The sequence below is a fragment of the Mesitornis unicolor genome, unplaced genomic scaffold (genome assembly GCF_000695765.1).
Source record: "Mesitornis unicolor isolate BGI_N332 unplaced genomic scaffold, ASM69576v1 scaffold42756, whole genome shotgun sequence".
NCBI classification, from domain to species: domain Eukaryota; kingdom Metazoa; phylum Chordata; class Aves; order Mesitornithiformes; family Mesitornithidae; genus Mesitornis; species Mesitornis unicolor.
This window is the reverse complement of record NW_010189724.1, coordinates 72,980-88,600: the sequence shown is the minus strand read 5'-3', so window position 1 is coordinate 88,600 and position 15,621 is coordinate 72,980. Positions and strand designations below refer to the sequence as shown.

Below are 15,621 nucleotides of genomic sequence, written 5' to 3'. Positions count from 1 at the left end.
TCTGGGTGGCAACACGCAATGTTTCCAGTTGGAAAACTGATGCAGTTGTCCAAATACTTGGAAATGACTGTGATGGTTTACAGAATCCCATGGCCTTAAACAAGATGATATCACGTCCTTGTACTAGTGCAACTTGGGCAACAACATGAACATGTGCAACAGTGTTCTCACAAAGACCGGGCAGTAAAAACTAGTGGACAAAATGTTTCGCTTTTTGTTCGTACAACTGAGAATGGATTTTCCTCTACTTCAGACATACCCGTCATGTGTCAACATCCATGTCTGTGTTGTCTTGTGACGATAAAAGAGAAGGATAGGGAGCAACGCACTTCACGTTGACGTAAGTAGCATTGACATGAACATAGTGTTCCCCAATAAAAGTGGAGAAGATTGTGGATATTTTTGAAACAAGTTCAGAAAATGCTGGGCGCATCTCAGGTTTTGGATGCCAGCACTTCAGCATGACTTCATACCTGCCATTCAAATAGAAGAAGGGTTTGATTATGAAATCATGAAAAACCCCCAAAACTTCTTTCCTCCCACAGTCTCACTATAATATCAGAATCAGCAGCATTTGCAGAAGGCTTTGCAAACTATTTACTTACAGTGGGTCGGGGCAGTATTCAGGTTGTAGCAGCCTTCTTCCTTGTAATAAGTAAACAGTTATATCAAAAGAATTTACATCAGGATAAGGTGGTGCCCCTCTTGTCATAAGTTCCCATAACAACACACCAAAGGACCACTAAGAAAACAAAGAAAGAAATAGTAAGTGATAGGGTTGGAGGGCTTTACATTCCAGTTTTAGAAGATGGTTTGACAGATTTAAGCATTTAAATGCATGGATTTTCCCTTTGAAAAGTTATTTTACTGCATTCAGCTTGCTTTTAAGTGGGCTAATAAATGCTGCAGGGACTTGAGGAGCCACTTAAATTAGAGCCAGAGAAACTCAACTAAGTAAATGAAAGAAAATAAAAGTCTATAGGCCTGCTACTTAGCTGGTATGAATTGGCAGACCTCTTCTGAGGTTAATGGAGCTCTGCCAATTTACATGAGCTGATGATCTGACTAACCCTGTGTAAATACACACTGCAGAGAATATATGTGGTGAAAATTCTATGCATCACAGGCTAATTTGAATCTGGATTGAAAGGAGAGCTAAAATACGAAGTGATCCAGCCAAGTAATGACTTCATCTTAGAATTTTTTCTTCATAAATGGCCAGGTAATACTTGAAATTGCTGTAGGCAGTATTTAATGTATTTATAAAGCAAATAAAGTCTTTTTGAGAACTAGTAAATTTTACGAGTGTCAAAGTTAACCTGTTTTGTCAAGCTTTCCAGAGCCCCTTCTAGAGCAGGGCTCAGCTCCAACTTGGCTTCTTGGAATGCCCTTAGTTTCTCTTGGAGTGAGACTGAACTCCTAATTCTTTCCTGAGCAGTAACAGATAATCAGGTCAACACCTTGCTGCTTTGCGACTGGGACAAACAGCCTGTCTGTGTGTAGAAACAGCCTCTTCTTCTTATGTGAACTAAAGTTAGATTCAAATAAAAGTTCTGGTTTGGAGTCAATCCATTCATTAAATACTAGAGAGATGCCTCGGGCAGTATAAGATAAATTAATAGGTGATAAAAATATGTATGAACTTTACCACATCAGACTTTGTTGTGAACTTCTGAGTTTGTAAACTTTCTAAAGCCATCCATTTCACTGGTAGTTTAGCTCCTGTTTTGTTGTGCACACTGTAGTATTCTTTATCATAGACATCTCTGGCAAGACCAAAATCAGCAACCTTGACAGTGAATTTTTCATCCAACCTAGAGAAATGACAAAATGTATTATCTGCAACTGAGCAGGTGAGATTTACAGTGATGGAGAATTATAATGAGTGACTTGCATTTCTGAGACTGTGCCGTTGGAAGGCAGTACTTTATCTTGGGTATATTAACTAATGTAACAGTGAAACAAAAAGTGCAGCAAAGTATATTTGACACCCATTTAACACAGTGAATGAACTCAGGAAATTACGGATATTGTTTTGATAATATAATTTGAAATACAGTTCTTTTAAAACAATTGCTCTGTATAAAAAGATCTTTGCTAATAGCCTATACATCCTGATGGAGTGCTACATCATTTCTTCCACAGCTGTTTCTTCTTCCATATCCTTAGAAACCTCTCATTTTCATTTTCAAGTCAAGGCATCACCTTTCCTATTCACTCAGTCTGGATAAGGAAGGACCTATCATTATCTCAGTGACTGCCTGTATATAATAAGGCAGTCCTGTAATTAAGGGTGTGTTTCATGTCTGTACTGGGAAAGAACAGTGGCATAAGGAAAGTTCTGCTGGGGTTACAGCTCAGTCATACCAGAAGATCTCCCTAGATTTGCTCCTCCTAAGCTTGATGTTTGTCCTAATAAGTGCTATTGTAGTCAGAAAAGAGATAGATAGAGCCTGGGTGTTGAAATGCATAAGCCTGTCCTTCACTATATGTGCAGACCAGGCCACAGCAAATGCCTGCTTTTGGGCTTCTTTACAAAATCACACAGCATAGGTTGGAAGGGACCTCTGACAGTCATCTAGTGCACCACCACTTCCTGTGATCAAAGCAGGGCCAGCTACTGCATATTGCCCAGGACCACGACCTGTTGGGTGTTGAGGATCTCGAAGGATGGAGACTCCACAACTTGTCTGTGCCAGCGTTCAGCCATCCTTGCAATACAAGTTTCTTCCTATGTTTAAATGCTATTTTCTCTGTTTCAATTTGTGCCCACTGCCTCTTGGCTTGTCCCTGGGCACCACTAAGAAGAGTCTGGCTTCATTGTCTTTACTCCACCCTATCAGGTATTTATACACATGGCTAAGATCCCTCTGAGCTATCTCATGCTAAACAGTCCCATCTCCCTTAGCCTCTACACTTGTCATTTCCCTGTTTTGAATTGATGAGGTTTCTGGCTGGACAACTCTGCTGCCAGTCCTTCTGAATGGCACACAACCATCTGTTGTATTTACTGAAGTAATAACTAAACCGATACCAATGAAGGGAGTAGGTGGGAACTTTGATGGGTCAACAGGGGACAGTTCATGCCATAGCAGCTTCCTAAGCCTCTTCCAGGATAGTGGAATAGAGTCAGGAGTCCACGGGGACTGCATTTGCATCCTGGCTTCCCTTCTGGAGGACACCACCATGACAGGGGCTGTGGTTCTGAGTGCTGATTGCACAGGGCCACTGGGGAATGTGGATTTTCAGCCCTACATCTTCCTCTCACGTGGCAGCGGCTCTCCAGGCTCTGAAGTGCTTAGCCATATGGAGTGACAAAAGCAGCCACTCAGCTGGCAGTGTGGGACACCCTGGTGGCTGTTCCCACCTCACTCCAGGAAGAGACAGTAGGCCAGAGGGAAGGTCCTCTTGCCACCATTTGGACTCTGATTAGATGAACCAGGTCTTCTATCCAGTAACTCAACTCTTTCTTCTGAGGAAACCTGAAAATCATGTTGCTTGTGGCTTTTTTCTTCCCTTAAAAAAACAACAGCTGTAAGAAAATGCTCTTTTTCAGAGGCTGTTCAGCTGCACAAGTGTGCACCCTTTCAAAAGAATAGGAAATCTGATGTCACAGGTGAATAATCTTTTTGCAGCCTGAGTTCCAGATTATGACATGCTAAAAATAAACTCTAGTGTTTAACCCTGTACCTCCTTAATTCACAACAGAGGTGATGAATCAGCATACCAGTATCAGCAACTCCTGTATCGGTTATGTCTTTGTGTGAACTGAACTGTCTGGCTACTCAGACACTAGGAAGATTCTTTGCATGCTCTGATTTTTGAAAGTTAATTTGTGTGTGCAACTGAGCCAAAGCAAGCTCATACTCATGTAATGAAAGATTACTGTCAAGAGGTCTCGCTGGTGTTTCTTTGTGTTCCTGTTTTTCTCACGAAGTTCCCCTGTGCTCCTCTCCCTCCTCCTGGGTGTGGCAGCAGAGACATGCTCCTTCTGAAGAGGTTGGGTGGAAGCACAGCAAGTTGAGACAACAGCAGCTTAACTTCCCTTAGGAGATGCCTTTTAAACTCTCTAACCAATGATTTTGAGAGACTACACTTTCACCTCAGCTTTTCTTATTTCCCACACTCAAAAAAGCTTATGTGTAAGAAGAGAGTCCTTAGCAAGCTGACTAGCTCATCAGTATGCATGACAAACATAAGTATAATTATAGAACAACCAAAAAAAATCCTATTTTGACTAAAAAACGAGGAACCTGGAAGCTTTCATTTATCTCATCTCACTGTCTTACAGAGAAGAGTGTGATAACGTGGCTGGAATTAGATGTTTGTACTTACATACAGTTTCTTGCTGCCAGGTCTCTGTGGACAAACTTTTTGCTTGCAAGGTATTTCATCCCTTTTGCGACCTGAAGGCCAAATCCAATTAAATCTTTTACTGTTGGATTCTGTAAAATACACAAATTTGTGATACAATGAGTGAAGAAGCCAAGGACTGCCGTTTTTTTGCTGTGACTTTCAGATTTTGACACACCTATCTTGCCACCACAATGATCAAGGCAGGTCGCTGCTTGTAATAAAACTGAGGTAAGCTTAGGCCAGTTTCTTACCTCCAGTGAGGAAACACACTTTAGGAAATCATCAAAGCTGACTGACTCCAGAAGAGTGGAGTTCGCAGCATAAGCAGCATGACGTGGGCTGGGAAGTGGAACAGTGTGCTGAAACCTCAACATCACAGCTGATCCACAAAATTCAAATTTGTGAGCTTAGAGTAATAGCGTGAAACTCAGTAGAAGGTGCTAACTATGAACCTGGAGCTCATCAGCTGGAAATGACCAAGAAAGGAGAGAGTCCCCATTTGGGGCAAAAGAAGTGCAAGCTATCACCATTATGGTGCCATGGAAAAGGCAAAAGAGACCCTGGTAGTTACCAGAGGAAGATTTTCCACCATGACTGGTAACTCTGCTGGTCTACAATGCATGGGTTAGGCCTTTCTGAAAACGTTAAATACAGAAATAATAATAAACTGTAATTATTTTATCCAACAGCATGACTTGTTCTGTAATGGTAAGGTCCCTCAGATTTTTGTGGTGTTGACGTTGTTCCATGTAGTTTTATTCTGTGGAACAATCCTGTTCAACTGCGGCTTTATTCTGTTTGTTTCAGGAAGAACCATAGCACTATTCACAGACAAGGTCCCTGGTGATTCTAGAATGAAACAAACTCAAAAGGGAACAGATCCCTACCTCAGAAAGCTTAACTTCCCCCAATAATTTGTCAAGATGTATTTTTAAAAAAATTTTACTGGCTACTCTTGATTGCCATAGAGGCAGGGGTGAAATCCCATGGGCTCAAAAGTCATTTTATATTGTCCTAGCACTGTGAAATGGGTGAAATACTGCAGTATAAAGTGGATTTACACCATCTGAGGCAAGAGCTGTGGTCTCATACTGCTTTCAAGTATGAGAAATCTGCAGTCTTAAGGAAAATGGGGAAAATCTCCGATAAGAAAGTACTCATAGTTTGTGTAACAATTGCTGGTTTTCTCTCTCATGATAAGAAGAAAAAATATTGCTAATAATGAGACTGTGTCTCTAGCTGGACAGGAATATCCCTAACCTAAGAGTGCAAGTAGCAGATGGTGACAACTGGCACAGCTGTGCTGAAGTCAACAGAGATATGCCAGCTTCAACCAGCAGATGGTTGGGCCCCTTGACTTAGATCTCGTAAACACATTTGTTTATAGAGGCTTATGGATGGGAAATGAGAAATACTTATTGCTGATAATTTCTGGGAAACATTCTAGAGAGGAATTTGAGGGGGAAGGGAAGGAGTAGCAGCGCTGGGGCTGGGCTCGGTGCCAGCCTGGGCAAGTGCTAAAGGTTAAGGTGTAGTAACAGTGGCAAGTTGTAGACGTAACGTAATTATTAGAGCTCACAAGCTGTGGTGTAGGAGCAGGGTGTGGCCAGACTTGTATTTCCATTTGGTAAACCTCACCAGGTACTTACGTGAGTCTCGTTCCTAATGAAGTTTCGAAGATCTCCGTGTTTCATGTATGGAAGGACAACTAAGGGGGATCCTTCATTGGGCAAACAGATTCCCAGGAGAGACAAGACATTGGGATGGGTGAAATCTTTCATGATTATCCCTTCTTTCAGAAACTGAGCAACTTCTTCCAGGTCTGTAATCCCTGAGAAATCCGGTAATAAATGAATTAATTAAAAGAAACCCAAACAAACTACAGTTCATTTCTGTACAGCACCTCATTGCACGACAAAGTGATAATGAGAAGCTACAAACACGATCACCACCTCCTGCATTACAACTAGGTTATGTGCACATCGGTTTTCTCAGTGACCAAATACAGTTTATTGGTGATTTAAATTCTGTTTCTCCTTTTCTCATTATGAATTATTTACAACTGAATAACAACACTTGAGTAAAGCCTTTAATAAATGTTGTTATAGTCTCTTCCTGTATTTTTCAGCAGCTTTGCCTGCTCTTTACCAATTTAACTTCCAAAAACAAATCTTCAGTAGTCAGTAGAATAAAAAATGACGCTGCCTTTCCCTCATTTTCCTCTGCTCTTTTCTTTGTAGAGGAAATACATGGGCATTTCATTTGATGCACAAATGTATATCAATGCCTTGTGCTAATCTAAAGTAATTGGAATTGCTCCAGAGATAAATCTGATCCAGCTGCAACGAAGAATCTTTATTTGTGAAAGTACACTTCACTGTAATTAATTAGTTCACCCCTGTTATCTTTGGAATTATGGTAATGTCTTACTATTACACATGTAACTCACTATTCAGTGACTTCACAGCACAATGAATTTTCCTGCCATCGTTATCCAGCAATGTCCCATGGTACACACACCCAAAATGTCCTGGAATAAAAAAAAAAGTGAAAGATTAGCTTTAATAAGTGAAATTAGCTTTCTGGTATTTTCCACTGGGTAGCCATTATGCTTATGAAGAAAATGATCACACTCCATGTCTATCCAATTCCCAACACTTGTAATGTATACTTCAGAACTAACACATAAAACTATCATTACATAAAACCATCATTACATAAAATGAAAACTCTATCTGCAGCATAATTGATATTTCTTGACCTAGATGGAGAGTCTAAAATAATGACAAGGCTGGTGCCACAACTGCTTCATATTCTTGTAATAACCATGCACACAAAAACCATGGCAGCCCATTCCCACCATGTTCTCCTGTCAGCTATTTGTCAAAGGAGGGCAGTTTGGAGGAGGTGATGTGCCCGCGGGATCCGTGGTTCCCAGTGTCTGTAAACCCATGCCAAATGGTCCACGAGGCTGTACAGCCTTGGTGCTCTTCAGCAGAAAGTTGCATATGGAGGGCGTTACTGTGGGCTTAGGGTTTCTCAGGTCTTTCTCTTCCATGGGCAATGCTGAGCATTAAAAGTGGCGTGTTGGCCACAAAAGGTTTGGGAGTTGCTCCACTAATCACAGACTGACCCCATCACTAGGCACCAGTCTGTGGTCTCTGCTGTGGCCTAGTTCCTGGTGCAAAGTATCACTAAAAGATGGTGAGAGAAATGCGCCTTCTTGCTGATGGTGTAACCAGTGAAATAAACCACCAGGGACACAGAAATCCTGCCTGATCCTGTGCTTTCCTGTCACATAACAGGGGCAGTCTGCAGAGCAGGGAAGCACACTGTGAGAAGTCAGCTTGACCTGTTTAGGACAAGCAGAGAACTCTGAGCTCCAGGCACGTCCATCGATTTATCCAGATGAAATTATGTACAGGTAATAGTGGCTTTCCTTCACAGGAAAGTCCAGTCATTTACTGGACCGTTTTAAGATATTGACATTTGCAGTTAGAAAGCAAAATAGTTTTTTTGTCAAGTGTGAGTTCTGCAAAGAACAATACTGTCTGATTAATTCTGCGAGGTTCCAATCATTAGCGCTGGTGAGAGCCCAGTTGGCTTTGATTTTGGCTCAGGGTAAAATTAATACAAAAGTCTGTTTTACAAAAGCAACTAAAATCCCGTCAGAACACAGATTGTTTGGAGCCTGGGCACAAATCCTAAAGCCTGGATCGGGTGTGTCTGAAATATTTTTGGGTTTAGCCCATTTTGAGTTATGGAGGAGAAAATTAAAAAAGATAATTATATCAGTGTCAGTCCTGATATTTTTCAACATTTAAAAAATGGGAAATTACTTGGCCTTTTCTGAAACAAGAAAGAAAATGAAAAGGCCCACCCTTGCTTTGGGGATGATGAAGTGTAATACATGGAAGGGAAACACTGTTTGATTTATGGCTATTTTCCTGCAGAAGAGACATTAGGAATATAATTTATAGCCAATTTTTTATCAGTATTCCGATACTCAACAAGAGAGCTCTCATGCATGATCTGCAGAAGTACCGAAAATCCGGTTTCTACTTGGGTTGCTAACAGGTACTCAATAGTACAGGGTTTAATAAACAACCCTAAGAGAAATACTGGCTCGGGCTATGAAAGAAGAAGGGAACCTGCTTATGGAGATGCAGAGGAATAGGAGTGATGGGAGACATTAAGAAAAATGGGGCTCTTGTTATATCAGTGAGAAAAATAAGGGGAAGTGAATCAGGAGCCACTCATTACTGCAGCTGGGATGACAGAGGAATGGGGCAATGGAGAGCCTTTGACAGAGGAAACAAACAGTAAATTCCTCAGAGCAAGGGGAAACTTGCTAAGGAAAAAGTGTGTGCATTTCACCTGGCCCACGGGGACTTTTTCTGAATGCACTGGTGACTGGCAGAGTTTTCTGGGTGGTGTAGACATCTTGCCAGCCCTCAGGCTCCCAGTTCAAGGTTGCTGGCACTCCTGCCTCGGCATCCCCTGCCATTTAGGCGAGTGCCTTAGGCTTCTGTGATACTCTGCAGCAGCCTTACTCCTGCACTGCAACCTCATGGATCAGAAGCCCTGGCTGAGCTTTTCTGTAGCCTGGAGAAGGGTTAGAGTGGGACAGTTGAGGGGGAACTAGCAAGTCTCTGAGTTCAAAGGAGCCCCATTAATTGGCAGACTCCTTCCTCCCTCTGCTGCCTTCTCCAACTGATTAAATGTGCAACCCTTCATCTGACTTCAAAGGAGAGCCCCTTGGTTCTCCCCTTGACTTGGTGCATGGGATGCAGTGTTGGAAGAGATAAAAGCTTGAAAAACCTCAGTGCAGGCACCTTATTCCAAATGGTTTATAATGAATGGGTGTGCAAAAAGAAGGTTTTTGGCAGTTTGCAGGTAAGAGACGCGGTACCCACCTCTTCCTATGACTTCGCTGAAGTGCACAATCAGGCTGTCAGCACCAATGACCACATGCTGCACTTCTTTGACCAAGTCGGGGTTTAAGGCACTGATGTCAATGTGGACATTGGTTTGGAGAAGTGGACTGGCTAAATCCGAGTCCCCGCTGGACAGAATTGGGGAGAGGTCAGAGTGAGGATACTGGGCAGGTCTACACGATCCATTCTGAGACATGCTTGGAAACTGATCTGCAAGATAAACAGAAACTGTTGTAATCCTTTCAGACTTCTCCTTGGAAAAAGAGTTTTATTTCATTGGTAAGCAGAGTTTGAGTTTATCAGTTTGGAAGTGGCTTGGCTCTGCAGAAGTTTTGGTCACAAAGGGAAAATGAAAATATGCATTACTAATCTGCCAAACTCCAGGAAAGCCGTGTCACTAGAAACTTGTGCTTGTCTCAGCTCTACTGTTATGAAAGTAAATGGCAAAACTTCCACTTTTCTGAGGGGATGGAATGAAGCCTTGTCACTTCTTGCCAAGCGTAGGTTATAGCATTTCTAGTAATTGGGATCAACAAGAATAAAATGGAAAACTGACAGCGGTACAGGAGGAGGAAGTAGTGAGCAATTAAAAACATGAAACCTTTTATTATTGTCAAGTTCTAATTTGGTAGGGAACTTTACATTTCACGAAGGCTTCCAAACTCCTGGTGACTAGCTATATTTATCCAATGGTAAATATTCAACCAGGGAAATGCCTAGAGGTGATTCATATCCTGTAACTGCTGAAGATAATACAGTTGGTGCTACTCATGAAAATAACATGAGCCAGCTGATTTAAAATAGCAGAAATTAAAATGTTTCAGTCAAGCAAAGAGTACTTATTTGAGAAAATTATTTCTGTCGACTGCACGTTGTTCAGGTATTTTAACTTGCTTTTGTTGAAAAGATTTTTTTTCTAGTATTTTGTGTAATAGAATCAAAGAATAAAGTTTAATTTACACCAATTTCAGTCTGGAATGATTCCAGTGGAGTCAATGAGCAGAATTTAGCCCAGAGTCAAAAAGAAAAAAGAGAATAAATCCAACAACAGAAATTATCAGATATTTTATTACAAAGAGTAAAAGCATGTACAGACATGGTTTATATATTTATGTATGAAACTTGGGATATTTTCACATAGTGCTGTTATCGCTCTAGGTGCTGAGAAAAACTCAGTCCTGCTCTAGCTAGAAGCAAAAATACAAACTCAGATTTCTGAAGCCACGTTTATGTCACCAAGTGTAAATATCTATTTAATAATCATAGTTAAATACGCTAGCCAAGGTTGCAAAATAAAATTTACAGCTGCTACGTGTAAATCTGCACGGTTCCTGTCATTTTATTCTTTGACAGTGACATGAACATCCTTACAGGAGCATCCAGTGAATGCACCTCCTTCTTGCACTCTCTGCTACGCTCTGCCAGTGCGCAGTGGCCCCAGGACCACTGCAGATTTACCTCCCACTAAGGATCTTTGCACAGGTTGGCCTCGTGCACCACTTTCTCCTCTCACCAGTGGCACAAGCTTTCCTTTTCCTTTGGGAATCTTACAATCAAGAGACTTCCTGTGCGAGCTGGTGGCAGCAATTAAAAAATCAGAGGAAGCTGGGAACGGGCCTGGCTCCCCAACAGCTCCACGACTGGGGATTACAGAGATGGAATAAGGATTTTGAGTGATTTCTGTTGAGTTGTATACAGCAGCACCTGAAATAGTACAAGACTATGTCTACACCAAGACTAACAAATACCTGTGATATCTCAAATATCAGAATTTGGTAATTCCTAATAGTTAAAGACTCTTTATTGGTAATAGCAGAACATGGGCTCCACACTTCTTAAAGGGCACGTTCAACCTAAAGTGGTATGGTTAAGTGCAGCAGAGTGCTCTTCTAGAGAATACCCAGTCTAAAATGTTGTTATAAGGCACTAAAATGTACTCAGCATAGGGTTATTCTTCCCTCATGCCCACAACCCTGAAAGTGAACAGAGTGTTTTCTGATCCTGGCAGCCCAGCACACATGGATCTCCACTCAGTCTGTCAGTTTGCATATCCCTTTAGCGTAATATTTGAAACGAACATTTCTGCATCCTACAACATGCCATTTTATAGGAAATCCATGGACAAACAACAGAATATCAGTTTACAAAACTTCATGTCCCATGTTGGGCTGACAGAACTGCTTTATAATGATTGCATGAAGTCACTGAGATGTACTAAACCTGCAGCCACTTGATGCTGTCCTGAAAATCACTTTTTCAGAGTGGGTTTGCACATGGTGTGATGAACCCCACGATAACTCAAAATCATTACATCCACCAGCTCCTTGTTAATTATGGAGCATACTTTACAGTGATCTTTTTACTAATAGTATTTCATATACTCCTCCAAACTGCGTAAAAATAAAAATCCTTTAATTATCTTAATTTTTTTAGTTTAATTATCTTAATTATCTTGGGAAGCACTGGAGAAGCTCAGTTCAAATAGCAAACCTCTGAACACATGAAAGTCCTAAACAGTGGAGACACAGGCAAACCAGATGAAGTTGTTAAATTAAGATATTTATCAAAATAGCTATAATCTGAAGACATGAGAAGCAAGCTGTATAAAATGGTATTATCCGTAGAGATTCATAACAGAAGCATACCTTCTAGGAAAGTCGATCTGTAGTCTACAGATTCGCTTGAAACCATTTCTGTCGTTGGACTTATGCTCCTCGCGCTCACCAGCCTGTCCAGGTGAGGAGTGTGCACTCTGCCATCATAGCGCACCAGGTCACTTCCCAGATCTGAAAGGGGAGGAGAAAGAAATATTGGAAACCTCGCATGTTTACTGTGTGCCAACATTCATTCAGGTACTTATTGAAGTTTAAATGTTCAGTTCTGCTGGGAAGAGGGTCGAGTTGTTGCTGAAGCAGACGTGCACTTGAGTTATTTGTACAGCACAAGATATGCTGTAACTTTGTGTTAAAGCTCTGCACTTTGGCACACTCTAAGATCCAAGAGAGCTTTGAAGTCTCTGGAGCCAGCCTCATGATCTGACTGTGATGCTGCATCAGAACAAGACCTGGTTATGTACCAGTTCCCCTCCTCCTAACCCCTTGTGTACTGTGGCAGTTCCCACTGGAAGGAAACCCAGACATGGGGGCCAGACAGGAGGCACACTCTGACCAGGGTTCCTGATTTGGGTGAACAGGAGACCAGGACACCACAGCACTCTGCGTCTTGCACAGCTTAGGCACAGCCTGGAGGACTACAAGACAGCTGGATGAAGCTGAGTACTCATGGTTCCATGCATGTCATCTACTTGTCCCCTCTTGTGAGGCTGATTGGGGAAAAGAAGTTTCTAAGTTTTCCTAATAGCTCAGAGTTCCTCTGAAATCCTTCTTCTTGAGGCATAGCGTGGCCCTTCACCCAGCTCAGCAAAGCCAAGGACCAAAATGCAACTGAACATTGGACTTGATTGCGAAACCTCTGCTAGCAGGTTACAAGAGGGCATTGCATGGTAATTAAACAAAGCATAAATTGATGTCTGTTTTTAAAATATAAGATATAGTCATGGAATTATTTGATGGAATTGACTATGATGGACCTTTAATTTGTTTCTTCTTCCTTCTCCAGAGGAAAAACACCAAAAAGATCACAATTAAAACTGATGTTGAAACAACTCCAGCAATCAGTCCTGTGAAATTCTGATCTTGCCGGATCAGCACTTTTCCTATAACTGTTGACAAAACTTCTTGCTTCCACTGAAAAAAACAAAGAAAAAAAATAGTGTATTTAAAAAGACAAATAAGAAGTAGACTACTAGTACTAAAGTATGAGCTGATATGTCCCGTATGTATTAAATCTTGATTGCATGATGCTGCACTGAGATAAGACACTGGGAGTGGAGAAATTATTATATTGGTGTACATGAAAGCAGATCTATGTTTTTATGATTCATTACATGCCTCCAAGAGCCCTGGTAGTGACACAGCTATTATGTGCTACACCACACACATGGCAGGCACTCACACACGCTCTCTGGATAACGGGGTCCCACTGCTACCAGATGTTAGTTCAAAATGCTAAATTCAGACTTGTACTCAAATGGTGCAGGGAAATGTATAGGCCTATGAATATATGGGCTGAGATGTATGTTAAAAAAAACCTAGCCCAAATGTCTTTAATCTCTGTCCTTCTGGCATAAACACACTGCAGCATCAAACTCTGTTGACAGCATGCCTGCATTTTAGTTCCCAAGGTCACGTGAGCCTGTCCCCTGCCAGCTTCTGGCTTGTCACCGTTTAAAGAAACAAAACAAAACCAAAAGACCAATCCCAAAAATCAACAACCAAACAAACACCACACAGCTAACAGGGAAAAACTGCTTTAGGTCACACAGCACTAGCTCAGTCAGTTGGAATGCGTTTGGCCATCTCTTCTCTTCCTCCTGTGGAATTCATTCCTCTGGGTACTGTAATGATGGATTTGCCCGTCAAAAGAGCATATTTTCTTCTTCGCTGGGCAGACTTCAATTTCTGAGGCTCCTTGCCAGTAAACAAGCAGAAACCTTATTTAACCCCTTAATGTTATGTTCTTTTCTGCATACAAAATACGTCACGCATATCTGTTTCCTAGAGGTTAAGGAAATATCACGTGGTAGAACTGACTGAATGCAGAGCCAGCTCCAGTTGCATATGCAAAAATAGGAACAGGTACAGATTGCAACATATGCACAAATATTTTATGAAAATAGGCATTTACAGGTCTGGGAAACAGATACACCAAAAGCAGAGCTGCATCTAATTTTACAGTTTGCCTGATACATCCAAGAAATTTAATTTGTACTTTTCAAAATAAATTGAAATTAAAATAAATATTTACTGTATTAATAGAGCAAATTAATTACTACTATTTAATTAGATTGCAGTAGCACATAGGAATACCATTCATGGCCTGGGATCCTATTGAGGATGAATGCCATAAAGACAGATAAAGAATAGACGGCCTCGGCTCCAAAGAGCTTACATAGACTTTCATCCTCATCACACTTAAGTGACTGGCACAGTTTCCACTGTTTTCAGTGAATCAGAGTCCATGATCAGCAATTTTAATAGTTTAAAGGTAATTCCCCTTACACTGTGATTTTCCTTTTTTTAGATTTAAAAAAAATACAAAGATGCTGAAAGATTTGTGTTTTATTCCATGACTCAGTAGGTCAAAACTGTCTACAATTTAAATTTGCAGTAGCACTCTAAGTGACTCTGGTGAGACCACCTTTAGAACAACAGTGGAGCTCAAACATTTGTTCTAAGTGTCTGCATCTTACAAAATGAATAGAAATGAAATTCTAAAAAGCAGACAAAAAAAATCTTTAAGAAAGGATCTGATCCTCTTGGTTGCAGCAGAATTTTTGCTGAAAAAAGAACGTGTGAGCTCCAAAGTAACCCTGCTCCACTATAGCATTCTGCTCTTCCCCATATATTTCCTCTTGTGTTTGGACTAACAACTACCATTTCATTTCTGTGCTTAGTTCAGGTCCTGCTTTGTGCCTATGACTCCAGAAAGTCTCTGTACAAACAGGTAATAAAAACAATGATGATAATATTTCTTTACAACAGTCGGTATTATTTGAATTTCCATCCCAAACAAACACAGATAGAGATATCTCTGTAAACATAGGCTTAGGTTTAAATTTAAAGTTTATAGATTAAATAGTGGCATTGGGAATGATAATAAAAATGGCATTAATATCTCATGTGTGGTGTAGCTGCCTCACCTCTATATTCAGCTCGCTGTTGGATTTCAGGAGATCACTGGGAACTGTACACAGAATTGATTCCGACTGCAGGAGGAGGTTTTCGCAGCTTTTATTTCCAACTTTCAGCACCTCTCCTTTAACAGCTTCTGAATCAATATAATTTCCCTTGGAAAAAAAAAATCAATTTCATATTACATAACCATCTCATAAAAGTTAAGGAGAAGCCCTTTTATTACCTTGGAAAATGTGTTTAATGGAAAAACAACTGTGAAATAAAAGACCAATGCAAATTTACATTTCCCTGTCAATACACATGTATCAGTTTTTTTCTTGTAAATGAGATTTTGACAGACACACCAGAAGGGGATGATAAAATTTATGGATAAAATGTGCTGTCACTAATACTCATACAGGCCACATAGACTTCTAAAATGTAGATGTCCGAGGGATAAATCCTGTTGGTCCTGTTTAGATTTCTGCATAATTTGCACAAGAAAGGAAGCTCTATGTGACCCTGTTGTTTATACAAAACTGGCACTATATCGTCCACAAACTAAAGGCATCTCAAACATTTTATTTTGCAAA

At 40.8% G+C, this 15,621-nt stretch overlaps 1 protein-coding gene across 1 annotated transcript in view; it reads right to left on the bottom strand.

The window, feature by feature from the left end:
• Positions 1 to 226: 226 nt before the first annotated feature.
• Positions 227 to 15,621, bottom strand: part of MET (MET proto-oncogene, receptor tyrosine kinase) — a 69,472-nt gene continuing 54,077 nt past the window's right edge. The window contains exons 11-20 of the mRNA XM_010186169.1: positions 15,055 to 15,201; positions 12,883 to 13,039; positions 11,939 to 12,079; positions 9,273 to 9,503; positions 6,806 to 6,886; positions 6,006 to 6,187; positions 4,336 to 4,445; positions 1,649 to 1,814; positions 606 to 742; positions 227 to 473 (exon numbers count right to left, since the gene is read on the bottom strand). Coding sequence (XP_010184471.1) covers positions 263 to 473; positions 606 to 742; positions 1,649 to 1,814; positions 4,336 to 4,445; positions 6,006 to 6,187; positions 6,806 to 6,886; positions 9,273 to 9,503; positions 11,939 to 12,079; positions 12,883 to 13,039; positions 15,055 to 15,201 — 1,563 coding nt within the window. The 3' untranslated portion in view covers positions 227 to 262. The remainder of the gene's footprint in view (positions 474 to 605; positions 743 to 1,648; positions 1,815 to 4,335; positions 4,446 to 6,005; positions 6,188 to 6,805; positions 6,887 to 9,272; positions 9,504 to 11,938; positions 12,080 to 12,882; positions 13,040 to 15,054; positions 15,202 to 15,621) is intronic.